We start from the raw sequence: 25,544 nt of genomic DNA, 5'->3' as shown, positions 1-25,544 counted from the left end.
AGGAAAAAGGAAGTCTGAAAAGTTTTCACAAATTGAACTGTAAAAAATGTCAGCAGATCAATTCACTAGTTTAATTAATAGTATTGAAAAGAATCAGTATTCTGAAGTGCTTTCTCTATCAACCAATAGAAAGTTAATGAGTATGAAAACTTCAAATGGAGCAACACCTCTCATTCATGCATGTCGTTTCAAAAACACGAGTCTTTACATTATTCAATGCTTATTCTCAGCAGGTTCACAATTATTAACCAAAGATAATAGAAATACTTCACCATTCCTTGCTGCATGTGAGAGTGGAAACTTTGATGCTGTCAAGTTTCTCTACAGCAAGTGTAAGAATAAGGATTTATTGTTCATTGTTGATAGTGGCAAGGAAGATCCGCTCACAAAATCTGTAAAGAGTGGAAATTGTGAGATCATGCAATGGTTACTTGAACGGGTGGAGAGAGAAGATGATAGGAAAAGAGCACTTTACTATTCTGTTATTTATGGCAATGTTCAAGCTTTCAATATTTTGATAACTATCAAATTTCAGGATATAGATTACAATGATCTATTCAATCAATGCACTACAAATCCAAATCTTGAAATAATCAAAGCACTTCACAGCAAGTGTACTTGTTTAAGCGCAGCTGATTATATTCGACTTTCAAATAGAGTGAAAGATAATGAGAAAGTTAAAGATGAATTATTGAAATATTCAAGAATGAGAAGAGAAAAATTGGCATGGGAGTGCGTCAAACCTGCTTACTTGATTCGAGTAAATGGTAGAAAATCAGAATGCTCCAATGCTATTCTTAAAGATCATCCACTTTCTAATATTTGTGATGATGCTTTCCGTTTGGTGTGTTCTTATCTCATTAGGAAACCATCAATGAACACTTATTATGACAGTGATGAATTCTATTACATGACTACATTTGCTCATGATAGGATTGAATCACCTTATTATGGTTCTGATGATGATTACTATTATTAAATTGTAAAACTGTAGTAAAATGAGCTTTCCACAAGTTCGAATTACAATTTTGTGAAATGGAATAAGTTTCTAATAGAGATGTGTAAATTCCTTTTAAAAATCTACTTGGAAATCGTATTTAGATAAAATAAATTGAAACTGGAAACAATTCATGGAACTATAGGAGTTTAACAGTATTAAAAATGAACAGATTTCAAGCCCTCACAATAATTGTTCGTATTAAAAAATGTCAAGATTCAGTTTCGTATTATTGCTCCTTTTTATTCTAATGAGCTTTACTCTCATGGTCAACTCTCAACAAGTCAACCACTGGAAAGGAAATTGGATTTCAGATTATGTTCAAAATAATCCAAAATATTATCAAGCTTCCATCTCTGATTTGAAATGTTCTCAAGTTAAATTCATTTTGAATGTTAGTTCTGGAAGTGCTGTCAATGTCGCTGTGAAAAAGAATTCAATTCCAAGTTTTTCCGAATTTGATTACAGAGCTACAAGTGTTGAAAATGGAATTACTTATGTTTACAATGGATTAGACCAAATGAAAGATCAAATTTATGTTATTGTCAATGGTGCTAGATCTGCTTGGAATTTGTATTCTTTAAATTTTGAATGTTTCTAATAAAACTTTCGAATACCAACAAGATACTTGTTTATTTACAATCGTGATGTTCTTTCAAACTCAAAAACTCTGTACTCTGAAATGTTCTAATATTCACATCATCATCTTGAAAATTCATTGGATTTTCATGATGTTTACTCGATAACAAGTAACATTTCATTTTTCCTTTTCCTTTCACTTCCTGTTCTCTCTCTTCAAATTCAAAACCCAAATCGTAAACTCTTTCATAGGTTGTTCTGGAAATTTGAATTCTTCCTGGAACTCCGGTTGACTCCATTCTTGAAGCTGTGTTAATAGTATCTCCCCACAAATCATAGGCAAACTTTTTAAATCCAATTACGCCAGCTACTGCTTCACCTGTGTGAATTCCTGCTCTAATATTAACTGGTTTGTTAGTGGAAGCATTAGTTCTTCTTAAAAATGACATAATGTCAATTGAAAATGCCAACATCTTTTCTGGATGATCAGAAGTTTTGCTTGCCTGAAGTCCACCAACACAAAAATAAGCATCACCAATGGTTTTAATCTTGTCAATTCCATGAACTTCTGTCAACTTGTCATAACCCTGCACAATTGAGTTGAGCATTTGAACTAGCTCACTTGGTTGCATTCCAGAACTCATCGATGTAAAACCAACCATATCACTAAAAAATACACTAATATCATTGAATTTTTCGTACAGATTCGTCTCACCATTCTTCAATCGTGAAGCCATTGCTTGTGGCAGAATGTTCAATAATAAATCTTCACTCTTCTTTTTTTCTTCACAAATTAACAAATTTAGTTTCTTTTCAGGAGTTACATCTCTAATAAAGGCAATTAACATGGGTTTCTTATCGTAGGTTGTGACTGAAACACTGACTTTTGAGTTGAAGGTTGACTTGTTCTTGCGTAATCCAATAGCTTCGAAGGTATCACCTTTACATGTTGATTCTGAACTCATTAATTTGGTCAATCGAGATGAATATTCTTCTGTGAATAGAGTTTGAATTGCATCACCTAAAACATCAGCTCTTGCATAACCAAACATTTCCTCAGCGGCATTATTAAATATTGTAATACTTCCTTCTCTATTACAAAGAATACTTGCATCGACACCTCCATTGAGTACTGTTTTGACCATTAGAATGGATTCATCACCACATGTTGAGCTATCCTCTGAATGAATCTTATTGAGCTTTCCCATAATTTTTGTTGTAGTATTTGAAAATGAAACAGAATTGGACATGACATATTCCTTCAATAGGAAAGTGTTTTCAATCACTTCCATATTAAGATAATTCAATAGCATTCTCAAGCAGAATCGTTCCTTCCAAAAACTAAGTAAAGAATTGAAACACAATACTCCCATTACAATGATTACAATAATTGTAACAGAAATTGAAGTTGCTGTAATGTAAGTTTGAGCAGTTTTTTCATGAGCAACAAATTTAGATACAAATCCTAATAATTGTTGAGTCAATACTTGAGAAAGATAGAAAAGTCTATCAATATATCTTCTTGTCAAGTCACTTGTCGAATCAGATAGTTTAAAAGCTTCTTCATTCAATTCAGTAGCTCTAGAAATGAATTCAGTAATGAAATCATTCAATCCAAAACATAAGTTATCATTAGTAGTGTTTGCAAAATTCATTTCAATAGTATCATTACATGTATTACTCAATTGAGCATCAATATCTGAATATTTTCCAACCACTGCTGATTGATAACCAGATTTATCATTTCCCAAAATTATGGAATACCAATATTTTTGAATAGCTTGAATATCCGTTACACTTGAATCTCTCAATTGATTAAAAGTAGTCAATTGACTATATTTTGATCTTTGAATCATTTCATTAACTCTGAAATTAACACTTGAAACTCTATATAATACACTATTAATTATACTGAGATTATTCATTGAAAGTGAAGCTCTATCTGAATTTAGTTTATACTCAATGAGAATCAAAATAATACCCATACAAACTATTAGAATGGTAACACAACCTGATAAAATAATTAAACGATTAGGTTTCAATATGGATGAATTCAATGAATTCATGGTATCGTCCAATTTCTTATCAAAATTATGATAAATTTTTCCAATTTCATCTTTTGGAATCTTTTTGAATACGCCCTTAATTTCCATAGTAATTCTCTTAGTATGCATACGCATTACTAACAAGTAAGAAATTGCCAAAAATAGATAAACTACCATAACTGAACAAGAAGCAATTAATAAAGAATTGAAATTCTGATCCAATGAATCAACACTAGCATTCACAAATGTTGTACAAAATTTGTTAAATGCATTTGTCATGACCATTCTATTGTAATAGAAAAATAAAAATGGATAATTGTTATCCAAATGAGTTGTCAAAGTTTCCAAATCTGAAAATTGTAACAGAACATTTCTACCCTGAGCTAGAATAGTACCCATATAGAAAGATAGTGAAGTATTAGTTTGTGAATATTCAGGAATAATTGAAGTATTTTCAAGTGAATAATTCTTAATTGGAATGCTTACAATATATTCACTATTTAAATAGGCTTGGACTACTTCTGGAATTAGTTTACCATTACTTCCTGCACTTATTACTTCTTCTGTTAAATCTAACATGAGATTAGTTTGAGTATAGGTTGAATTTTTCATTTGAGGAGAAATGAAACCTCTCAAGGCATGTTCTGATTGGAGGGCTTTGATTTGTGAAAGCATCTTGTAAGGAACACCTGACATTAAGCATACTTTCTCTTGCATTGACATTCTAATATCAATGGTTGCAGAATAACTCAATGCCATTGGTGCAATGATAGCCAAAGCAATAATTGAAACTAAACTAATCAATAAGAAAGATAATGAATAAATCAAAGTATTCATAGGAGTATTAATAGCACTTCTAATGATATTATCCTTTCTATCTTCATTCTCTTCAGCTGCTGCACAACTAACCGAATCCCAATTTTCATCATTCATATATGAAGTATTGGTGATACTGAATCTTCTACTTGCTGATTCTGGAATTGGTTGTGGAATTTCACCTTTCATTGACTTTCGTCTAGATTTCAATATAATTTGTGCAGTTTTCTTATCTTCTTCAGCCTCTTGAGCTTCCTCATAAAATTCCTGAGCTAATTGGAATTCCCATTTATATTTTTCCAAATAGGAAGCATAAGATTTCAAAAGTGCCTTATTATTTCTACTCATATTCAATAAATTCTCATAAATCTTATCACATTCATTGTAAAGTACACAACATGTACGATTGATATTTTCCAATTTTGTAATTTTTGGCTTTTCATTCAATAATTCTTTAAAAAATGTTTTGTGAGCTCTTCCTAAAATTTTTACCTTTTTTTCTAAAGTTTCCAATCTTCTTAAAACTTCCAAATTATTTCCATGAAAGGCTAAATGTTCCAATTCTTCCATTCTTAGCATGATGTGAAATATTTGAATTTGATTGGGTGAATTCTTTGCTGCTTTTTGTAAACATGCTAAACCAAGTGCACATGCTTGACTTTTATCATATCCCTCCAATTGACCAAATGCAATAAACATTGAACAGGTAATTAACATTTCAGCAGATGACATGTTTTTTCCATTTTGTAAAACAAAATATTTTGCAAAATCAAAATCACTTCCTTCTAAATTTGTCAAATTTCTTGTTTGAGTTAATGAAAATCGAAGAAAGAGTGAAATTGAATTTTGTACATCTTTTGAATGTTCCAAATATTGTAAAGTATTACTTGTTTCTGATTTGTAATCCAATAATTTTCTAACATGTCTCAAATGTAAACTGGAATAAATATAGGAAAATAGACTTGCTAATACGAAACCAATTAAGGCTGCAATAAATGTGACACCTGTCAATGATCCGCCAATAATGTCATTTCCCTTAACAAAATGTAAAACTAAGGGAACAATTGGCGCCAAAATTTTAGAACCAACAATTCCCAAGAAGAAACAATTTTCCCATTTTCTAAAAAATGGAAATGTTCTAAACATTAAACAGAATACTACCATATTTAGAATAATCTTAATAATTGAGGAAATGAAGGAGAATTTTTCACTACAAATAATATTTGCAATGACACTTATTTGATTAGTGACAATTAATGAACAGAATGGATAAATTAAAGCAAGTGAAAAGAATGTTTTGTATGAAGTTGGTGGAATTGTTTCAATTGTTAAATAAATTCCAAAAATGGTAATTACTAAAGTTAGTATAATACCAATCACACCAACACAAGCAAATACAATATGTGGAGTATTAGTAAATGAAACAGATGGATAAAAATAGGAAGTCATATCTGAAATATTAGGAGAAAGTAATAAACTATGAATGTAAATTATAAAAATGGTAAAAATTCTATAAAAGATAACAATTGCTTGAATGATTTGTTTAACTATTGAAAAATTATTTTAAAAATTATTTAAATTTTAATACCCATTAAACAAACCTTTTTCATATAATTTACCTCCTTTTTTAGAAGCCCATCTACACCAATAAAATCCAAAAATAGTTGCAATTTCCAAAACTAGAAATAGTATTGATAATGTTACAATTGCTTCATATGGATAAAATTCACATCCAAAATTCATTGGAAAGAATAAAACTCTCCAAATCCATGCTGGAATATAACCCCATAATTTAGATTCGTCTTGTCTCGAATAAGGTATTGGAAATGACGAAACAACAATTGAATTATAAATTAAATAAATATGAAAAATTATCGCCCAAACAATTTTAGAAGTTGAATTATTCAAACTTTCTTTTGGACGAAATGTAATAATGATAGAATAAATATTAGAAAGTAAAGACGAAACTAAACTCTTTCCAGTCAGAGCTGATAATGAAGAACTTGAAGCAGACGAAAGTATTTGAGATGAATTATCAACACCTGTTACACTTCCCTCTTTTATTTCAGTTGACTCTGCTATTATCAAACTATTATTTGTAATGGTTATTGGATCAGTGGTGGTTTTAACTTTATACATTTTTTTGAAAGAAACTAGTTTTCAACTACAAATTATTATTCGAAAGAAGGTAAAGGTGTATGAAAATTTGTGTTTTTATTATTCGGTGAACTAATTTTTTGTACATTTTTGGATTGATTTCAAGAGATATTGTTTAATTCTGTGCTAATCGAGCTTTTTAAAACACAAATATTAAATTTTGCAATCTATAGAGTTGTCCTATTGTGATTATTTATACCTCAATTGGAAAGTTTTGATAGGTAGTGATTTATCTACAAACACTGATGGGTTCATAGAGATTCAGACCTCCAATATATTCTGAGCCATGAACACTATCTTTGAAAATTGATGGATAATTTGAGAAGATACTATTCGATTCATACAACTTTGAATCGTTCCAAAATTAAATAATTGATTAAGAAGTCTAAATCTTTGAAAATGCACAAATTTTGAATCAAAACAATCTCTTGTAGAATGAAGTTGAGAAATGAAGTTGCACATTCGGGGTGAGTTTAATATCGGCCAAGTCAAATTTGATCAAGTAATTTGAAATTAAAGAATACAAATATAAATTAAGGATCATTGTGAGAGGTTGACACAATCTTCTCTCTATCAAGATGAAGAATCAATTCATCATTAGGTTGGAAAATAAATATTTTTTTAATTTAGTGCATGACGACAAAATTTATTGTTTTTCATTGTTTGCAAACAGTTTTGATCGGAAAATAAAATATACCCAACCATGCAAGTTCATCAGAGGTTAACACACTTGTGGGGCTTCAAGTTTTATATTCAATTTTATGTGCCTCATTCGTGTTTACTACTCAGTACAGTGCTTTTTAATTCTATTGACAAAAATATTAATGTTGATGATGTCTATTGATGTTTCAGGAACATCCAAAACGTAAATTATATTCTCAACCCTAGAGAGAGAGAAAGGAAATCCAAGCACAAACATATATATTTAGTTTGTACTACACACATAAACTACACTTCAATCAGTCAACATTACATAAAACTACAATAATAGTTGAACTACTTCTTATTGAATTTGAAACAGATTTCAGAGAAAATCATAAAGAAAAATGGCAAGAATTCAACCCATTACCACTCTATCAAAAGGAGATAAAACAATAGATGAAGATTCGTCTGAAAGTTCAATGAATGAATTAGATTCGAATAGAAAATTAGTGTCCATTAAATTTTGCATTCTCTCCATTATTATAATAGCAGTAACATGCAGTGTATTTATTCAAAGTATTATTTGGATACTTTCGTTTAGTATTTCATTACAAGAAATGTCAGATTCAATAGTTTCCTTAAAACAGGATAAATTAATTTCATACGTTGATCAAACTTTTAATCAATTCGTGATTGCCTCTCAAACTGCCAAATATCAAATCATGAATTCATTCACCAATGTTTCAGATATCAACACTGCAGATTCCTCAATAGCTTCGTTTACTTTATCCGAAACTACTTTTCACAAATCCATAATGAAAGAATTGACAGTTTACAATTATGAAAGCAATGCCATTGGATATGTCATTAATGAACCACTCATCAAAGTTTTCATCTCACCAATTAGTGGAATTACAGTTAAATTATGTGTCATATTCCCAGCATGTCCAATTTATTTAGCAACTTTACCACCAACTTCTGATTCAGCTATTGCTAATATGATTTATAAGAAACCTGGTCAACCATTCTTTACTCATTTATATGAATTAAATGGTTTACCAATGAGATTTGTTGGTTTAGTCAACTCGAAGGAAAATTCACAAAGAGCTAAAGGTTATGATTGGTATTTGAAAATGGCAATTTCAGTTTCTGATTTGACTTTCTTCTTGAAGAATGTTACTCAGGGAGAGAATAGTGGTTCATTTGGATTGATTATTGAAACTAGTTCACAAATTGTAGTTGCAAGTAAGTTGATTGTAATTTGTTTTTGTAAAGTTTTTACAATAATTTAGCGAGCTATCCTGATTCATTCAATATTAGTACTACAGTTGATCAAATGGATGATAACAGTAGAAATTTATATCATTGGGTTAATCAAAGTTATCCAAATTTTCAGTTACCTTGCAATTCATTCGGTGATGTTTCGAATACGTTCTACAAAATTAGTGTTTACAGATATTGCACACAAACAGGGCTGGATTGGATATTTGCAGTAACCATTCCAAGATGGACATTTATAGGAAATATGGTCATTGCCATCATTGTTGGCATTGTTTGTGGTATAATGATAATTTTGGGTGGAACATTTTTGGGAATTTATTCCTCTTATAGAATTTCAAAACCATTTTGGAATTTAATTGAATTATTTGATAGTCTTTCAAGAATGGAATTGGATTTGGTAATTGTTCCAAGTAGATTTACAGAAATTTCTCAATTACAACAAGGTTTTTCACAAATGGTTACCAAAATTAGACAATATAGAGCTTTTATTCCATCCCATTTATTGAGTCAACTAGAACACACAGGTGATAATACAGCAGTAGAACAAGAAGCTGTTTCAGAATCCACTTATAGAAAATCAACAAATTCTGCAGCCAAATCCAAATATGGAATGTTTTCAAGTGTTGATTTGAAAAACTCATTAAGAAAATCAGTCTCAGATTCCAAATCATCAATGTTTAAAATTGGAATGGAAAGTAAGGATATTAGTGCTTGTTTAATTTATTTGGATGGAATTGAAGATTGGTTTTCAATTTTAGATAACAATGAAGTTATTAGATTGATGAGTGAATTATTTGAAATTTTACAACAAACAAGTTCAAAGTCTGGAGCATATTTGGGTAGTTTTGAAAATCAATCCATTGTAATATCATTGAATAGTGTGTCAGAAGTCAAACAACATTGTCAGAAATCATTATTATTCTCTTTTAAATTATATGATAGATTACAACAATTATCAAAGAAATGGAAGAATGATAGAATATTTGAACAAAATTCAGATTTAATTCAAAATTTCTCATTTAGAATTGCAGTTCATAGCCAAACTTCCAAATGTGGTAATTACGGAACTAGAGAATCAAAAGTTTTCACAATCATGTCAAGTTTATCACAAAATTTACAACGAATGATGAAACATGCAATGAAATTTAACATTTCATTCATAATTTCAGAAATTATTCATTCACAATCTGAACAATTCTCCTCTCGATTTGTTGGAAGAAAACAATTTTTATTAGAAACTAGTTGTTCACTCATTTCAAAGCAAAAAGGTCAGAAAATTAATCTATTCGAAATTGGTGAATTACAAGATACTTTAACAGATGAATGGATGTATGAATTGAAAGATAAGGAAAGAAAGAATCGATGGGTTGATTACAATAAGGCATTTTCATATTATTTACAAGAAACTCAATTAGAAGTTGCCAAGAATATTATGAAAGATTTTATGGAACATAATCCAAATGATTTACCTGCTAAATATCTTTACAAAAAGATTAAAAAGTTATTGAAAGAATAAAAAACTCATATTATATCATTATATAGAACAAGTATTAATACTAATCATTATAGAACAAGTATTCAACAATAATAAATAATAATTTGAATTCTTTACAAAAAAAATGCAACCATTTATTAATTTATGTCTGCAGGATGATAATTTTTTTTGTTTCTTCATTGCTGAATATTGTACTCTTCGGGAGGTGATCAATTGTTGGTCCAAATTAAATAGAAAAATAAGAAAATTAATATTTCAATCCGATCACTTTTGGAGGAGAAAGATTCAACAAGAATTACCATTCGGAGCCTTGGAAAAGATTGAAAATTGGAGAAGAGGTGAATATTGGAGTAGGGAAAATGAAGAATTATTTCAACAAACAACAGAGAAATTAATGAGAGAGAAATTAAATCAAGTTGATGATCAATTTGAGGAGGTTGATAAATGTGTGAGAAGAGCACTTTTAACATCAAGAAATGATATTTGTGCATTGATGATTAGTGTCTATTTTAATCATGCTTTTTATGATATTAATTATGGAAAGTGTTTTGGAGTGAAAAATGTTTCGGATTTTTATATTTTCTTTCAATTCTTTTATAGATTGATTAAATCTACACATGTACATCGTCTATTGAGATATATTAAAGACAAACCAGAAGATGTAGATACTACTAATATTAGAAACTCGTATATTTATTCGATATTGTTTAATAGTAATAATCCTCTTACTTCCTTTTTGGATATTGGATTCGATACTTGTAAAAAACCAACGGAAGATGAAAATTACAAATTTTCCTCTTATTCCTATAATGTAGAATTGGTCAATGAACGATATAGAACTGAACAAATCAATTTTGATCCATTTGTGAAAATTAATGAAAATACTAAACAAGTAGGATGTTATGTTTATAATTATAATGCTGCATATCCTTATTTGACCACCAATTATGGAACTGATCTGTATCTTCCAAAAGATTACCCTAAATTATTGAATGAATTTGAAAAACTGTTTGTGAGTCATTTATTTAGAACAAGTATTGTTCGTCCATTCCTCACAAGAGTATTCTATTTATATAATCAAGAAAATAATCCATGGTATCAAGGAAGAAACATTCTCAATACACCATATTCCATAAGATTATATTTTCAAAAACGAGTTCAAAAATCAATCGATTTCATTTACAAGAAATTGAAAAACAAGCATACTTCATGTCATGTAGATTTATCAATCTATCCAACAAGAGAAGAAATGGAACATCTCTTCAATGAGAATGTAACAAAAACAGCTACTCTATTGGAAGATCCATACATACAATATTCTGAAATGTACTTTAACTTGATGAAAAAGATGTGGAATAGATATAAAAGTGTGAAATTTCATAAGGAGAAACTATTTATCAGAGCTATTGATAAATGTTTCAGAAGATATATTAATCTATTCATTCTATCTCAACCAAGTTATATATTCTTTACCGAAACAAGAATTTCAAGTAAGTATACTCGATATATTTATCAATTCAATCATTTATAATAGTTGAAAAAGTGGAAAATAGATCGTGTGATATTATTTATTTTGGAATTGGATTATTATTGATACCGTATATTACTGAACTTGTGGAATATAAAATTTCAAATACTATAGAATCCAATGAAGAAGATTATGAACATATTTGTAAAGTTATTGAAAGAATGAGTACTCAATTAGGATTTGCAAATATTCCTTTCATTAGTAAACCATGATTTTCTTTAATTTTCATTCACTATCATAATGGATGAACCATTAACTTATTAACTTGACAGAAAATTAATATATTTAACCAGAATATTAACACAAATATTGGGAATTCACATTAATCTTCTCATTACTTCAAGTCTTTTTTTAGATTTGACAACTTCGGAATTGCAAGCGAGACGTGTGCTAAAGTAAGTCTAAAAACAACCTCTTCATAATACACCTGAGACTCAGCTTGGGCAAAAATGAGGCTTCCTTCTAACGAGATTGATTTTGTAAGCTGCTAACAAGAAGCTAGGCTTGCTGTCTTTACACACAAAAAAAAACGATCGTTCATCTAAGTAGACATTAACAGTGCAGGCAATCAACAACGTCTGATAATACTCTATCAACATCATCATCATTATTTCTAGTACCGAGCATATCATAATTAAAGGAAATGAGCACTTCTAGCAACGTACCACAAGGCAAGCAAGATGACAACAAGATTCAAGTTTCTGCTACCAAACAATCTCTCTCCTTCTACGTTTATTTGTCCAAGAAATTCTTGAAGAATAACGAAGAGATTGAACTTAGTGGTTTAGGTAGTGCCATCAATACTGTTGTTTCATGTGCTGAAATCTTGAAGAACCAAAAGCTCGCTACTATCTCAAAGATCCAAACTTCTACTGTTCCAGTGTCTAGTAAAAACGAACAATCCTTCCAAAAGGCTAAGATCCAAATTTATTTGAAGAAGACTGCTGGTTTTGATGCTATTATTCAAAAACAAGAAGAGGAACAAGAAGAGAGAAAGAAACAAAAGGAGCAAAAGTAAATCCGTTGTTGTCTATTTGACACGTTAACGTATTGTCAATAAAGAAGATCGTACGTTTAAAATCATGAACAAATTTTAGAATTATTTTGATGATCAAAATGAATTCTTTTAATAGTTTTAAATCATCATCAAATGAATTTCAATTTTATCATCACTCTCTATTTGATTATCGATAATAATACATTGCAAATACTCTTGAAATTAAATGATTTTGAGCAGTTTTTAAAGTAATGATGATAATTGATAACAACAAACCTTCTTCCTTCAAGGCCATCATTCAGAATAGGCTACTCTGAAAACTTTCAATATTACTTTTTAAAAAATAAATAAATTTTTAATTGTACAAAAAAAAATATTTTGAAAACCCGTGCGCGAAGATGTCTACCAGATTTGCCCTGAAAGTTTTTAATTCCTTGAAAACTACAGCCAAGTATAGATACTTGAGTGATTTACCTCCTTCAATTACTTATCCAATCAATACTCATCCAAAATTCCAAGAAATTCTTCAAAAGAAGCTCGACAATGCTTCTCATGTAGAGGAAACTCAAGAATCTAATCCAAATGTTGCTTCTAGAAAAAGTACAAGCGAACGTGTTTTATTAAAACCAGATTTTAATATCAAAGTAGACTTGCCAATTACCTCATCCACAGAAACAACATACACAACAGGTAAACACACCGGAACAAAACTCACAAAAACAATTGAACATGAAGTTGCCGACCTTGAAAACTTCTTCAACATTAACAAGGCTGCACCATTCACTGGCTTTAATATGGAAAATTATCAACTCATTCAATCAACAATTCCATCAGAAACACTTATTAGTATGTTTAAATCTCACAAAAAGTCTCCTACAGCTACATTAACTGCTGATGAATTGGTTGAAAGAATTTTTGATAGTGAGGAATTCCGTGTTTATAAGGAAAAATTAGACCAATTTATCACTCAAAACAATATTGTTAGACCTTCATATGATTTCCTCCATAATATTCCTATTGAATTAGAACTCCAAAGCTCTATCCACCAAAATCATACTCCTCTCCTTAACTGGCTCAACGAACAATGGAATGTTATTGTTAACTTTAAACAACAATTACAATCCTTCCATAACGAATATGTTAATGGACATTTCACACAAACAACTTCATCAAAGGATGAAGCTAAACTTCTCTCTGAAACTTTTAACAAATTAGAAGAAGTTAAAGTTTTGAGAATGTCTTTGCATTACACTGCCGAACAATGTTTTACTACTAGATTGAGCCAAGTTGAACAAACTTTACAAAAGATTGTTGCTCTTTCTACTGAAGTTCAAACAACAATGTTGAATAAGACCAAGACTAAATATCCACAACTTTCTCCTTTGGTTGAAAAGCTTTCTGCCTTCTTGAAGATTCGTAGTGAATTTTTGACTGCTAATCCACAAGCTCATCTCTTCAGTCTCCAAAGTAATATTGTTAGTGATATTCAAACTCGTTATCAACAAGAACAAGGAACTCCAGACTTTATGGAAATGGTTGGTTCTGCATTTAAACAATATAAGAGTCAAATTACTCCAATCTTTAGCGTTGAAGAATACAATAAGTTCAAGACTAACATTTTGGATAATATTGAAAAGTTGGATAATGATACTTATGGATTTTTACAAACACAATTGGAAGCATTCAGTACTGATGCTAACTTTGATATTAGAGTATTCGAAGAAGCTGAAAGTGAGGATTCACTCTTCTCTAATTATCTCCAACAAAAGATTAAGGAGCAATTGAGAGATGGTAAATCACCATTCAAAGCTATCTTTAACCTTGAAAACCTTACTTCAATTGTTAGTCATGCTAGAGCTTCCCGATCAGGACCAGAACTCAGAGAATTGTTGCCATTCTATCAATCTAAATATGTTGCTGAAACAAGACTTCCAATTCACCATATTTCTACTAAATTCTCATATGGTTTCGGTCATGATGGTATTAAATATCCAAGAGATAAGATTGTTAAACTGACAGTTAGACTTTCTGATATTGATTTCACTTCTGAAATTGCTAGACAAAACTTTATCAAGATTGTTAAGGGAGACATGAAGGCTAAATACAAGAAGAGATTCAGTGATAACAAACAATCAGTGACATTGATCAGTGGTATTTATGATACAAGAAAGGAAAATATTAACTATTTACAAAACTTGTTGGTTGAAATGGTGAGAGCTGCTGAAAGCTTTGATACTCTCATTACTGATGTACCAACTATTGAACCAGTTGAATCTAAGGAACAAGCTGAATTGAGATTCAAGGATGAAGATGCTAAGGCTGAAGTTGCTCTTGAAGCTTGGGTACGACACAAGAAGGCTGGTAAGATTACAGTCGGTGCTGATTTAACTTGGGGTGAAGGTGTCAAGGAAGAAGTCCAAGAAGAAGAAGAAATTGTGGAAGATTACGGTTATACATCATATAGTGCTGACGATTTGAAGGACATTGATTTTGAAGAAAATTTAATGGAAGAAGAGGAAGAACCTGAAATTGAAGAACCAATTAAGGGAAAGAAAAATAGAAAGTAAATGTATTAAAAATAATAAATAACTATTTGGTTTTTAAAGAAGATTCTTTCTTGTTAACATATTGAGTATTTCTTGTGTAATGATTGAAAATTCATATCTTGGGCAAGTACTATCAAATACACAGAATAGAACACTTTGATTCTTTTTGAATGCACTGATGGCAAGTTCTTTCGTTATTACATAGGTTTCATTAATATCTACATTGAATTCATCTCCTTGTGGTTGAAAGATGTCAAACACTGTCATCATTGAGTTGATGTAAAATTCTCTTAGGGAATGTTCAATTTTTTCATATAGAACCATATCAGTATCACTATTTACAAAGTTTTCATAGAGATAATATGGGAAGGATCCAGAATTATTGAGAAGTAACATTGCCTTCACCTTTGTTAAATGAGTAACTTCACTCAAAACCTCATTCTTTTCAGAAATATCATAAATTAAAGATAATATAGATTTTGTCATTATATTACTCAATCGTATAACAGCTTTTGCCCATTCATCTCCCTTAAATTGAATTACATTTGAAATATCAGATGCCTTGGTATCACCATAAACAATTGCACAATATTGAATATTATCAATCAATTTGATTGAGATAAACCTAGTTGCAATATTTTCACGTACAATGATTGGTATATCTCTAGTGGTAAAATCATTTTGTGAATGAGCAAGTGCATTCATATAAACAGATATTGCAGTCATTTGTTGTTGATTGAGAATCTTATGCCATTCCAAACCTGTATAATAATATCCAGAATTAACATAAATAGCTGAACAAAATATTCCATTTTTAAAAGTGGAATGAAGAGAGCTCATTAATTTTTGAAAACTAATTTCATTATCCTTAACTTCTGGAAATTTAAATATTTTTCTACCAGGTCTTAAACATAACTGTTCAAATGGTTGATGTAAATATGAATTTAGAGATGGTGTTTCTTTTAAATCATTTTCAAAATCAAATGATTTTTTAATAGAATAAGGTGTAGATGATTGTAATAAATAAGTAATTATATCAGTCATTGAATTTAAAGTTATTTTAACTTGAGGTATTTTCTTTGCAACTTTATCTGATGATTGTTTTGTTGTAATTGATGATAATGTACTCTTACTAATAAATAAATAAATTATTGATTCTAATATTTTTAAAAATGTTTCATTACAAAAATGTTGAAATATGACATTTGACTTTTTAACTGTTTGTTCTTCACTTTTTTCTTCACTATTTAAAACATCAGCAACAATTAATAACATTGACATGGAAGGAGGATTATGATACATTGGAAATTTTAAACTATTTGTAGTTCCATGATGATGATGATTAACAGTAGAAGAAGTAGAAGATGTAATAACATCTTCAGGATCAAGAATTGGTAAAAAAGTAATACAAGTATTTTCACTTTCCATTACCATTACTTGATGAGTACATGATGAAAATGATCTAATAAATGTTGTATATAATAAACTAGTATGTGATGTATCTGGAAGTAATGATTGCATTGAATGTGTATCACCCGATAATTTAGACATGTTACTTTGAAATTCAGAAAAGAATGATGAAAAAGTTGGAAGTGATGATGAAAATGATATATTTTGATGATTCATTATATCATGATCAGCCATTCCTCTTTTTAATAATTCTGTACAATTACAATCCATTACACAACACCATCTTTTCATTTTTTTTTAAATATATTATTATTATATTATATATTATATATTATTAAATAATTGGAATAATTAAATTAGATTAATATTAATATTAAAATATTAATGATAATAGTGATCCGATTCTATTCATATTATTAGTATTTTCATCTTGATGCTGATAAATTCCATTTTTTGGAATTCCTTGCTCAAGTATTTCCTACCACAAGAATATCTCTACAACATGTTTTGGCAAGTTTCTCAAAATAACTACATTCCAAACATTCAATTCCAAACAAAAACTCTCTTTTATATTATTACTAAGAGTTTACATCATTCTCGTACTAAACTACAATTGTTAGAAGAATAAGAAGAAAATAACAATCATCAACAAAGCCTTTGATAAATTTTATTTGTTTTAAATTGCCTTCTAAAAAAATATTCAAAGTAAAAAGTTGTGCTTTTTCGCGTAAGATTGTCATCATTGTAGATTTGTCATCAACACGGCAAGGTAAAACGGAATAACGCAAACAATACTTTATTGAATATATATACAAATAATAATATCATTATATAATAACAGAAACGTCGATTAAAAATGTTTAATTTTGGTGGAGGTACTAATACTGGTGGTGGATTTGGAGCACAACCAAACACTGGTGGTGGTGGATTCGGATCAACAGGAACAACAGGAGGTACTGGTTTTTCTTTTGGTACTGGTGGAAATACAGGTGGTGGATTTGGAGCACAACCAAACACTGGTGGTGGAGGTTTTGGATCAACAGGAACAACCCAAAATACAGGATTTAGCTTTGGTTCTCAACCATCGACAAATACTGGTGGCTTTGGTGGAATGAATAATAATACAACTGGTGCTTTTGGTCAAAATAAGCCTTTTGGTACAACTGGAGCTACAAATACAGGTTTTGGCTTTGGTAATACACAAACACAACCACAACAACCACAACAACAAGGTAATACATTTGGTGCATCTGGTAATCCTTTTGGTGGAACCACTGCAACTAACACTGGATTTGGAGCACCATCCACAAATACATTTGGATCAACAGGAACAACCACAACAACAGGTGGCACAGGATTTAGTTTTGGTTCTCAACCAAGTACAGGAACAACAGGTGCATTTGGTGCATCCAATCCATTTGGTGGGACTACTGGAACAACAACAGGTACATTTGGTTCTACTCAACCAACAACAGGTACAGGCTTTTCATTTGGATCTCAACCAACACAAAACACTACTGGTGGAGGTTTATTTGGAGCTCAACCAACACAAAATACTGGAATGGGATTCGGAGCAACTAACACCACAGGTATGGGTATGGGAAATACTGGTGGACCAATTACTCCACAATCTTTCCCATCATTTAAGCCAACTGAAGAAAACAATACTACTACAAATTCAAAGATGATATACTATTCGATTACTAAAATGGATCCTTACAAGGATAAATCATTTGAAGAATGGAGATGGTATTTCACACTTGCATCTCAAGGAAAATTAACTCAAAATCCATTTTCTACTCCAACAACTGGTACCACAACTGGAGGATTTGGACAAACAACTCAACCATCTACAGGTTTCTCTTTTGGAAATACTGGAACAACAACAACAACAACAAATACTGGTTTTGGAACGACAGGAACTATGGGAGGTGCTTCTAATACTGGCTTTGGTTTTGGAACTCAACCTACCACACAAACAGGATTTGGTACTACTACTAACACTGGATTTGGTAATACAACTACAGGTGGATTCGGTTCTACAACATCTGCATTCGGTAATAAGCCTGCCACAACTAGTACTGGCTTTAGTTTTGGATCACAACCAACAACAGGAACCACTGGAGGATTAGGCTTTGGATCACAACCAACAACAGGAACTGCAAACACTGGTTTTGCATTTGGATCTAGTAATACAGGAACAGCTAACACTACCACTGGATTTGGTGCTTCTCAACCTTCTTCAGGATTCAACTTTGGAGGTGGTTCTACAACTCTTGCACCTATAGGAGGAACAACTAATACAGGAACCACAGGCTCTGGCTTCAATTTTGGTGGTTCAACACAACCAACAACTGGTGCAACTAATACTGGTTCTGGTTTCAATTTTGGTGGCTCAACACAACCAGCTCAAACATCAAGTGGATTTAATTTTGGTACTGGTACAAGTGGATTTGGTGCAACAACTGGTACAACAACTACAGCACCATCTACTGGTTTTAACTTTGGTGGTGGTGGATTGGGCGCAACTGGACCTGGTACTACAACTGGTAGTGGATTTAATTTTGGTACAACTGGAGGTAACACAACTGGTTCATCTGGTTTCAATTTTGGTGGCACTACTACTCAACCTCTTGGAGGAACAAGTGGTTTCAATTTTGGTGGACCTACTGGTGTTGGACTTGGCATGACAACAGGTTTTGGTGCTCAACCAACCAATACCGGATATGGTGTTGCTCCAATGGCTCTCCAAGATCTTAATAATCTCTTGGCAGATCCATTTGGTACTAATCCTCTTTTCCAACTTCAAAAGGAAGCACTCGAGCAAAGCTATGCCCAAGAAGAAGAATCTAGTGTTATTTCAAAGTCTATTCAAAAGACATCAACTCAAGTTAGACCAAGAACTTTCAAAAAGAGCTCTAATAGTACATTGGTTGACAGAATGTCTTTAATTGCTTCTGATACAGAACCTGTAACATTGGACTTGCTTGATAGTAATTCATTTACTTCTAAGGAAAATGTTAAGGAATTGACAATTTCTTCTGCTGTTTTTGATAAGAGATCAAGTCAACAATTGAATCAACCAAGATCTACTGGTACAACTATAGAAAGAGATGATTCTCAAAAAACAATTAGTAGTAATGCTATTAGACCAAAACCTCAAAAGGGTAAAGGTATTTCTCTTGATATTGAACAAGCACCAAAGGAAACAACTGTTAAACCAAGCTATTTACCAAAGTTAACAAAGGAAGGATATTACACCAAGCCATCCTTTGAACAAATGAAGCAAATGTCTCAACACGACTTGCAAAATTGTAATGGATTCACTGTAGGAAGAAAAGGATATGGTGAAGTTGAGTTCCTTGGAGTTACTGACTTGACTAAGAATTTGGATTTGGATAAAATTATTTACGAGATTGAAACTCATCATGTGGAGGTATATAGTAGCAATGTATACACAGAAAGGACCAAACCTCCAGTTGGAACTGAACTCAATAAGCCAACCATCATTAAATTGTTCAATGTCCATCCAAAGAACAATGATTACAAGCAATTTGAAAGAAAGTTGAGAAAAGCCAATGAAAAGTCTGGTAGTAGATTTATTGACTATGAAACCGGACAATGGACATTCAAAGTTGAACACTTTACCAAGTATGGTATTTTTGACGACGAGGAAGAGGAAGAAATTATTGAAGATGAGGAGGAAAAACAAGAACCATTTCAAGTTGTGAAAAAAATCAATCTTGATGAAATTTCGGATACTTCAGAAGGTAAGATATTAATTTGTAATAATGAAACAAATTAAACTTTCTTTTTTAACATAATTAACTCTATTCTGCACCAATTCAGATGAAATTGTTGATGAGGAAGAAGTTATGGATAATGATGAGGAAGAAGGAGAAGATGTTATGCAAATTGAAAGTCACAGAACATTTCTTCCAAGACAACTTAATTTAGATCCAAGAAGAATGTACATTATGCAAGCAAATTTAATGACTGATGATGAAGCTGCTGATGATAATAATATCGATTTTGAAGCTATTAGACAAACTAAGAAACCAAGATTTAAGGAAATTTCTGAATCAGAACCAACTTTAGCATTTATTAAAAAGGATGCTCCAATCCAACAACCAACAATCAAACCAAGAAAGTATATCGACAGTACTCCATCAAATATTGTTGGAGATGCAGAGGCAGAGTCTGACAAGAGAGATTCATTGTTTTCATTGAGTCGATCATTTAGAGTGGGATTTTTACCTAATGGCCAATTTATTGTACCTACTATTGTATTTAATCCAAAATCAAAAGTTTCCAATATTTCAGTGTCAGAGTTCTTTGTAAAAGAAGATAAGCAAGTACCACAAAATCAAGATGAAGAATATCTTAAACTCAAATATGAATCTAAGGTTCACTTGGAAATTGAACACGTTGAAAGAGATCCTACTGATGTTCATATTTCTCTCAAGAATAATTCATATACAGCATTAATGGAAGGTCACGTTCAAAAATGTGAAAAGATAATTAATTCAGTTGATCATTATCACTTCTCTGATGCTACTAAACAATTGATTGTTAATCGTGAAAAGTTTGAGTTGAGTGTATGGAAGCTTGCTAATTTACTTTTTGGTGATGTTGATATGCTTGATGGTAATAATTATGCAACTGATATTGCTAGAAAGAGAAATTTGAGTGCTTGGATTCGTGAACAAATTCCAATTGATGAAATTATCAATAGAGCTAATCCAAAACCATTGGAAAAAATTTACTTGTTGTTATCTTCTGGAAGAATTGCAGAAGCTGCTAGAGTTGCTCTCGATAATAAGGATGTGAGACTTTCTTCAATCATTTCTCAATCCTTCTCAAATCCTTTCATGCAAAAGGATATTCAAAAACAAATTAATTTATGGAAACAAGCAAAAGCTAATATTGAAAAGGATTTGATCAAAATTTATGAACTCTTAGCAGGTAATGTTTGTGATACTTCTCTAACATGGCTTCAATGTTTGGGTTTGCATTTGTGGTATAAGAGTTCTCCAGATACAACAATTAGTGAAGTTTTCTCTAGTTATACAAATTATTTTGAAACTTTTAGAGCCACTAAACCATTTTTATCATCATCTAGACATTCATCAGAGACACATTATGATTTGAGGTATCATATTTTAGGAATGTATTGTAAAAAAGAAATACCAATAAGTTCATCTTTAGAACCATCCACTTATATTGATGATATTTTAGATTGTCAACTTACATGGCATTTGTATAATGTATTGAGACGTGTTACAAGTTGTGATACTACTGGATCAATGTCACATATTATCACTTGTAATTATGCTCTTCAATTAGAACAATCTGGGTATCCACAATATGCCTTGTTTATATTGTGTCATTGTGATTTAATGCCAAATATTTCAGATGATATTAATAGAGAATTGAATTACCAAGACAAATCAAATAGTCTTGTTTCTAAATTCAAGAGAGAAAGACTCATTGATGTTAGAAATAGAGCACTCAGAGAAATTCTCTTTAGAAATTATCCTATTCTCATGTCTAATGAATCAGGAATGAAATTCATCTCTCAATTACAAATTTCTCCTAATTGGATATATGAAGCTGCAGCTCTTTATGCTAGATATACATGTTCCTATCATTTATTATTTGAAAATTTGTGTCTTTATCATAATTATATTGAAGCTCACAATGTTTTCCTAGAATATATTCTATCTGATCTTTTACTTTGTAACAAGTATGAAGAACTTTCTAAATATGTTCAAAAGCTTTATAATCATCAAGATTTGATTCCAAATTGGAGTAAGGGAGGTGATATTTTATATAGATATATTTGTGTGAGAAAACAATTTGAAGATCTTGAAGCACATGTTGAAGGAAATTCAACAATTTTCACCGAGTCATCCAATATTAAATCAACCTATGATGCATTATGTAGATTGGATATTCAAATTACAGAATTATTAGATCTAGTTAAACATTTAACTCTTTACACACTTGAACATCGTGTAGCTGTTTCAGATACAACTGTAAAGATTACTAACATGATGGTTAAGGTTAAATCCTTATTGACGGTTTATGAAGCTGATACAGATTATATTGGTATGATACAAGAAGATAGATCCAATCAAAAGGAACAATGTTTATTTAACATTGCAAGTGTTACACAAAATATTTACCTTACCAATCAAATTGATCTTTTACAAACATTAGCTCTTTCAACTACATTTAATTTACAATAAATTCAATCAATTTATATTAGATTCATTATAGTGATATATTATATCTTTACATTACTCAGCATTATTATCAGTTTATTGTTGTTGGTACAAGTTGCTTTTTGTTTTCATACTTTTCCATCAGTAATTTCTTCATTTTGGAAATTTCAATTGAAGCCTTGATCATTCCTCTTAATTTTGGATTGGCCAATGTAATTGGTGATTGTTTCTCATTATTCTCCTTCTGTATAATTTCAATTAATTGTTGTGTTGAAGATTGTGTTGATATTCTATCTAGAAGAAACAAGGCTATCTTCTCATGACTACATTTACAAGCAATATGAACAGGTAGATTATTATTCTCATCACAAACAAGTAGTAGTGATGGATTTTGTTGAATGAAGAGTTTTACTTGTTCAAAATCATTCCTCCTAATACTATCAAATATGAACATTGAAGAAAGGCTTGTTTGCTCCGAGGATGCCGATGATTGAGAAGTGTTATTTGTTATTGATGGTTGACTGCTGTTTGGTGATGACATTTTTTTTGATTTTCCACCTTTCAAGCCTTTCATTTGTGTTCTTTAATCATCTAGCCATCAACGTTCAATAAGGCTTTGAAAAAGTACAATACAAAAAAAAGCCTTTGAACTCTCTCACATTACTCTCTGTAATTTTGTATTTCCTCCTGTCAAAGGCTAAAAAGTTTGAACAGCAATAATAATAATAATATTGAAAAAAGGATGTTTTTTATGAGTGAAAGAGGACCTATTAATAATGATGGTCCATTATTTGATTTGATCAAACAATTAGAATCATCATCATCTTCATTATCCGAAATAACATTAAATATTGATGTGATTGATCAATTTAATGATGATTTTAATATTCAAACAAGATTCATTCCACATCCATTCCCTTCATCAAGCATCAAATCACAATTTTTAAATTTATTATTTAAATATTTACAACAAACAGAATCGAATAGTATGAATACTAATAATACTAATAATAACAATAATAATATAGAATCAGGTTTAAATGTACTTCGTTTATTATTGAGAGAATATGATGGATTAGATTCAATATTAAATATTCAAGTCATTGAATTTATTAGTAAATTATTGATCAAATACACTTTGGAAAGTACATCAACAACAAGAACAACCAAACTATTCGAAACTATGAATTGTACTTTTAAATGTTTATTAAATTTAATTCATCATTCATCAGAGTTGAGAATATGGTTATGTAATAGTGAGGAATTTAAATCACAATTAACTTTACTAATTGAAAAGATATTTGAAAATGTAAGTTTCTTATTTAAAAGAATAATTTGATTAGAAATTTAAAAAAGGAAAACTTTGAAGAACACTTTTTATTTACAAGATTATTATTTTACATGACATTTGAAAAGGAAAATGCTAAATTATTTATCAAGGAAAATATTACAATATTATTATTGGTTATTGAAAAGGCTTTTCATTATTTTTCAAATTGGATTGAAAATCATTTAAACAAATATGGTAATATCTATAATGAGGATCAACGTGAATTTCTAAATCAAGATAATTTTATACAAGTTGAAAAGAATTTGAACATGTCAATTTCATCATTTACATTTAAACCATTCTTTTTAAGTTTTATTGAAGATTTATTTAAAACTAGTTATTGTTTATCTGTTCATTTAGAAAAGGAAGAATTACAAGAAATTTTAAATTGGTATGTTTTTTAATTATTTTTATTATTTAAATATATTTAACTAACTATTTAAATGTATTTAACTATTTAATTATATACTTAAATTATTAATTTAGTTTTAAACCACTTGTTCAAAAAACAATTCATCTCTTTACATCACTCTCTGTTCATATAAATATTAGATCAAGTGAAATTTATAAAAAATCAACAACTAGTGATGATGATAAAGAAGATGATGAAGATTTACTCTATCACATGATAAATTTCAAATCTCAATTAAAAACTCTAATGAAACATACTATTCAGAATTTGACAGAATTTACTACTTTACAAAAGAAGGAAATTTTATGTCTTGTAGATTCTAATTCTAATTTAATACCAAATAAGGCAATATTATATGCTTTATTAGGTGAATATATTAATTATAATGTAGATTCAGATTTATATACAGATTATTTAACACCACTTGTTGGAATATTTATAAATTGTATTAATTTCTCAGATGAAGAAACACCTACATTGGGAAGTGAATTTAGAATAATATTTTGTGATTGGATATTTGAAAATACAAATTGGATATTAAATACACCTCCTCATATACCTGATTATGTACAAGAATATATTGAACAAAGAACAAGTAGAAATCAACAACATGAACATGAAGAAGAACAAGAACATGATGAAGAAGATATAGAAGATAATGAAGATAATGAACAAGCAAATAATCAAACTAAAATTGATGCATTAGATGCAATTGATTTATCATTTAAACCAGTGAAATGTTTATTTGTTGGAAGAATGTCAGATTATAATTATAATTTCAAAACAATGATTTGTCAATTCTTATTCAAGTTATGTATTGAAGATGTTAATGTATTTAGTCAAATATGTGGTCCTGGAAATACTTTGGGTTATTTGGCAGAGAAGGGTTTACTTGGTAATTTATTAGGTCAATAAATTTATTTTAATACTTGCTATAATTACTTTGAATTGGAATTGGAAATGATAACTCCGTCCTACTAGTCCATTAATTGACATTTATAGTAATTGAGATGTTATGGTGTTAGAACAATAATATAAAAACTAGTTCGAATCAATAGTTCCACTCGTATCATAAATACATC

The 25,544-nt window shown here is 30.2% G+C and overlaps 9 protein-coding genes across 9 annotated transcripts; 6 read left to right on the top strand and 3 right to left on the bottom strand.

The window, feature by feature from the left end:
• Nucleotides 1-136: 136 nt before the first annotated feature.
• Nucleotides 137-979, top strand: NAEGRDRAFT_65010 (uncharacterized protein; the record flags this gene model as incomplete). The annotated part of the gene is made up of 1 exon (XM_002679805.1): nt 137-979. The coding sequence occupies one exon, from the start codon at nt 137-139 to the stop codon at nt 977-979; it is 843 nt and encodes a 280-aa protein (XP_002679851.1).
• Nucleotides 980-1,612: 633 nt separating this feature from the next.
• FM179 (uncharacterized protein) lies at nt 1,613-5,169 on the bottom strand (the record flags this gene model as incomplete). The annotated part of the gene is made up of 1 exon (XM_002679670.1): nt 1,613-5,169. One exon carries the CDS (start codon nt 5,167-5,169, stop codon nt 1,630-1,632), a length of 3,540 nt encoding a protein of 1,179 aa, XP_002679716.1. The 3' UTR covers nt 1,613-1,629.
• Nucleotides 5,170-6,018: 849 nt separating this feature from the next.
• NAEGRDRAFT_65008 (uncharacterized protein) lies at nt 6,019-6,576 on the bottom strand (the record flags this gene model as incomplete). The annotated part of the gene is made up of 1 exon (XM_002679669.1): nt 6,019-6,576. One exon carries the CDS (start codon nt 6,574-6,576, stop codon nt 6,019-6,021), a length of 558 nt encoding a protein of 185 aa, XP_002679715.1.
• Nucleotides 6,577-7,640: 1,064 nt separating this feature from the next.
• NAEGRDRAFT_65007 (uncharacterized protein) lies at nt 7,641-11,752 on the top strand (the record flags this gene model as incomplete). The annotated part of the gene is made up of 4 exons (XM_002679804.1): nt 7,641-8,481; nt 8,529-10,017; nt 10,289-11,502; nt 11,547-11,752. The coding sequence occupies 4 exons, from the start codon at nt 7,641-7,643 to the stop codon at nt 11,750-11,752; spliced, it is 3,750 nt and encodes a 1,249-aa protein (XP_002679850.1).
• A 308-nt stretch (nt 11,753-12,060) lies between these two features.
• On the top strand, nt 12,061-12,616 carry NAEGRDRAFT_78957 (uncharacterized protein). The gene has a single exon (XM_002679803.1). It carries the CDS (start codon nt 12,184-12,186, stop codon nt 12,556-12,558), a length of 375 nt encoding a protein of 124 aa, XP_002679849.1. The 5' UTR covers nt 12,061-12,183; the 3' UTR covers nt 12,559-12,616.
• Nucleotides 12,617-12,935: 319 nt separating this feature from the next.
• NAEGRDRAFT_65005 (uncharacterized protein) lies at nt 12,936-15,104 on the top strand (the record flags this gene model as incomplete). Its single annotated transcript, XM_002679802.1, has 1 exon — nt 12,936-15,104. One exon carries the CDS (start codon nt 12,936-12,938, stop codon nt 15,102-15,104), a length of 2,169 nt encoding a protein of 722 aa, XP_002679848.1.
• A 2,096-nt stretch (nt 15,105-17,200) lies between these two features.
• Nucleotides 17,201-22,756, top strand: NAEGRDRAFT_78956 (nucleoporin 98-96). Its single transcript, XM_002679801.1, has 2 exons — nt 17,201-20,263; nt 20,343-22,756. Exons 1-2 carry the CDS (start codon nt 17,350-17,352, stop codon nt 22,742-22,744), a joined length of 5,316 nt encoding a protein of 1,771 aa, XP_002679847.1. The 5' UTR covers nt 17,201-17,349; the 3' UTR covers nt 22,745-22,756.
• A 55-nt stretch (nt 22,757-22,811) lies between these two features.
• NAEGRDRAFT_65003 (uncharacterized protein) lies at nt 22,812-23,261 on the bottom strand (the record flags this gene model as incomplete). Its single annotated transcript, XM_002679668.1, has 1 exon — nt 22,812-23,261. One exon carries the CDS (start codon nt 23,259-23,261, stop codon nt 22,812-22,814), a length of 450 nt encoding a protein of 149 aa, XP_002679714.1.
• A 201-nt stretch (nt 23,262-23,462) lies between these two features.
• Nucleotides 23,463-25,377, top strand: NAEGRDRAFT_65002 (uncharacterized protein; the record flags this gene model as incomplete). Its single annotated transcript, XM_002679800.1, has 3 exons — nt 23,463-24,029; nt 24,137-24,441; nt 24,537-25,377. 3 exons carry the CDS (start codon nt 23,463-23,465, stop codon nt 25,375-25,377), a joined length of 1,713 nt encoding a protein of 570 aa, XP_002679846.1.
• Nucleotides 25,378-25,544: the final 167 nt, after the last annotated feature.

Source organism: Naegleria gruberi (genome assembly GCF_000004985.1).
Source record: "Naegleria gruberi genomic scaffold NAEGRscaffold_12, whole genome shotgun sequence".
Classification (NCBI taxonomy): domain Eukaryota; phylum Heterolobosea; class Eutetramitea; order Acrasida; family Naegleriidae; genus Naegleria; species Naegleria gruberi.
This window is presented reverse-complemented; position numbering and strand designations above follow the sequence as displayed.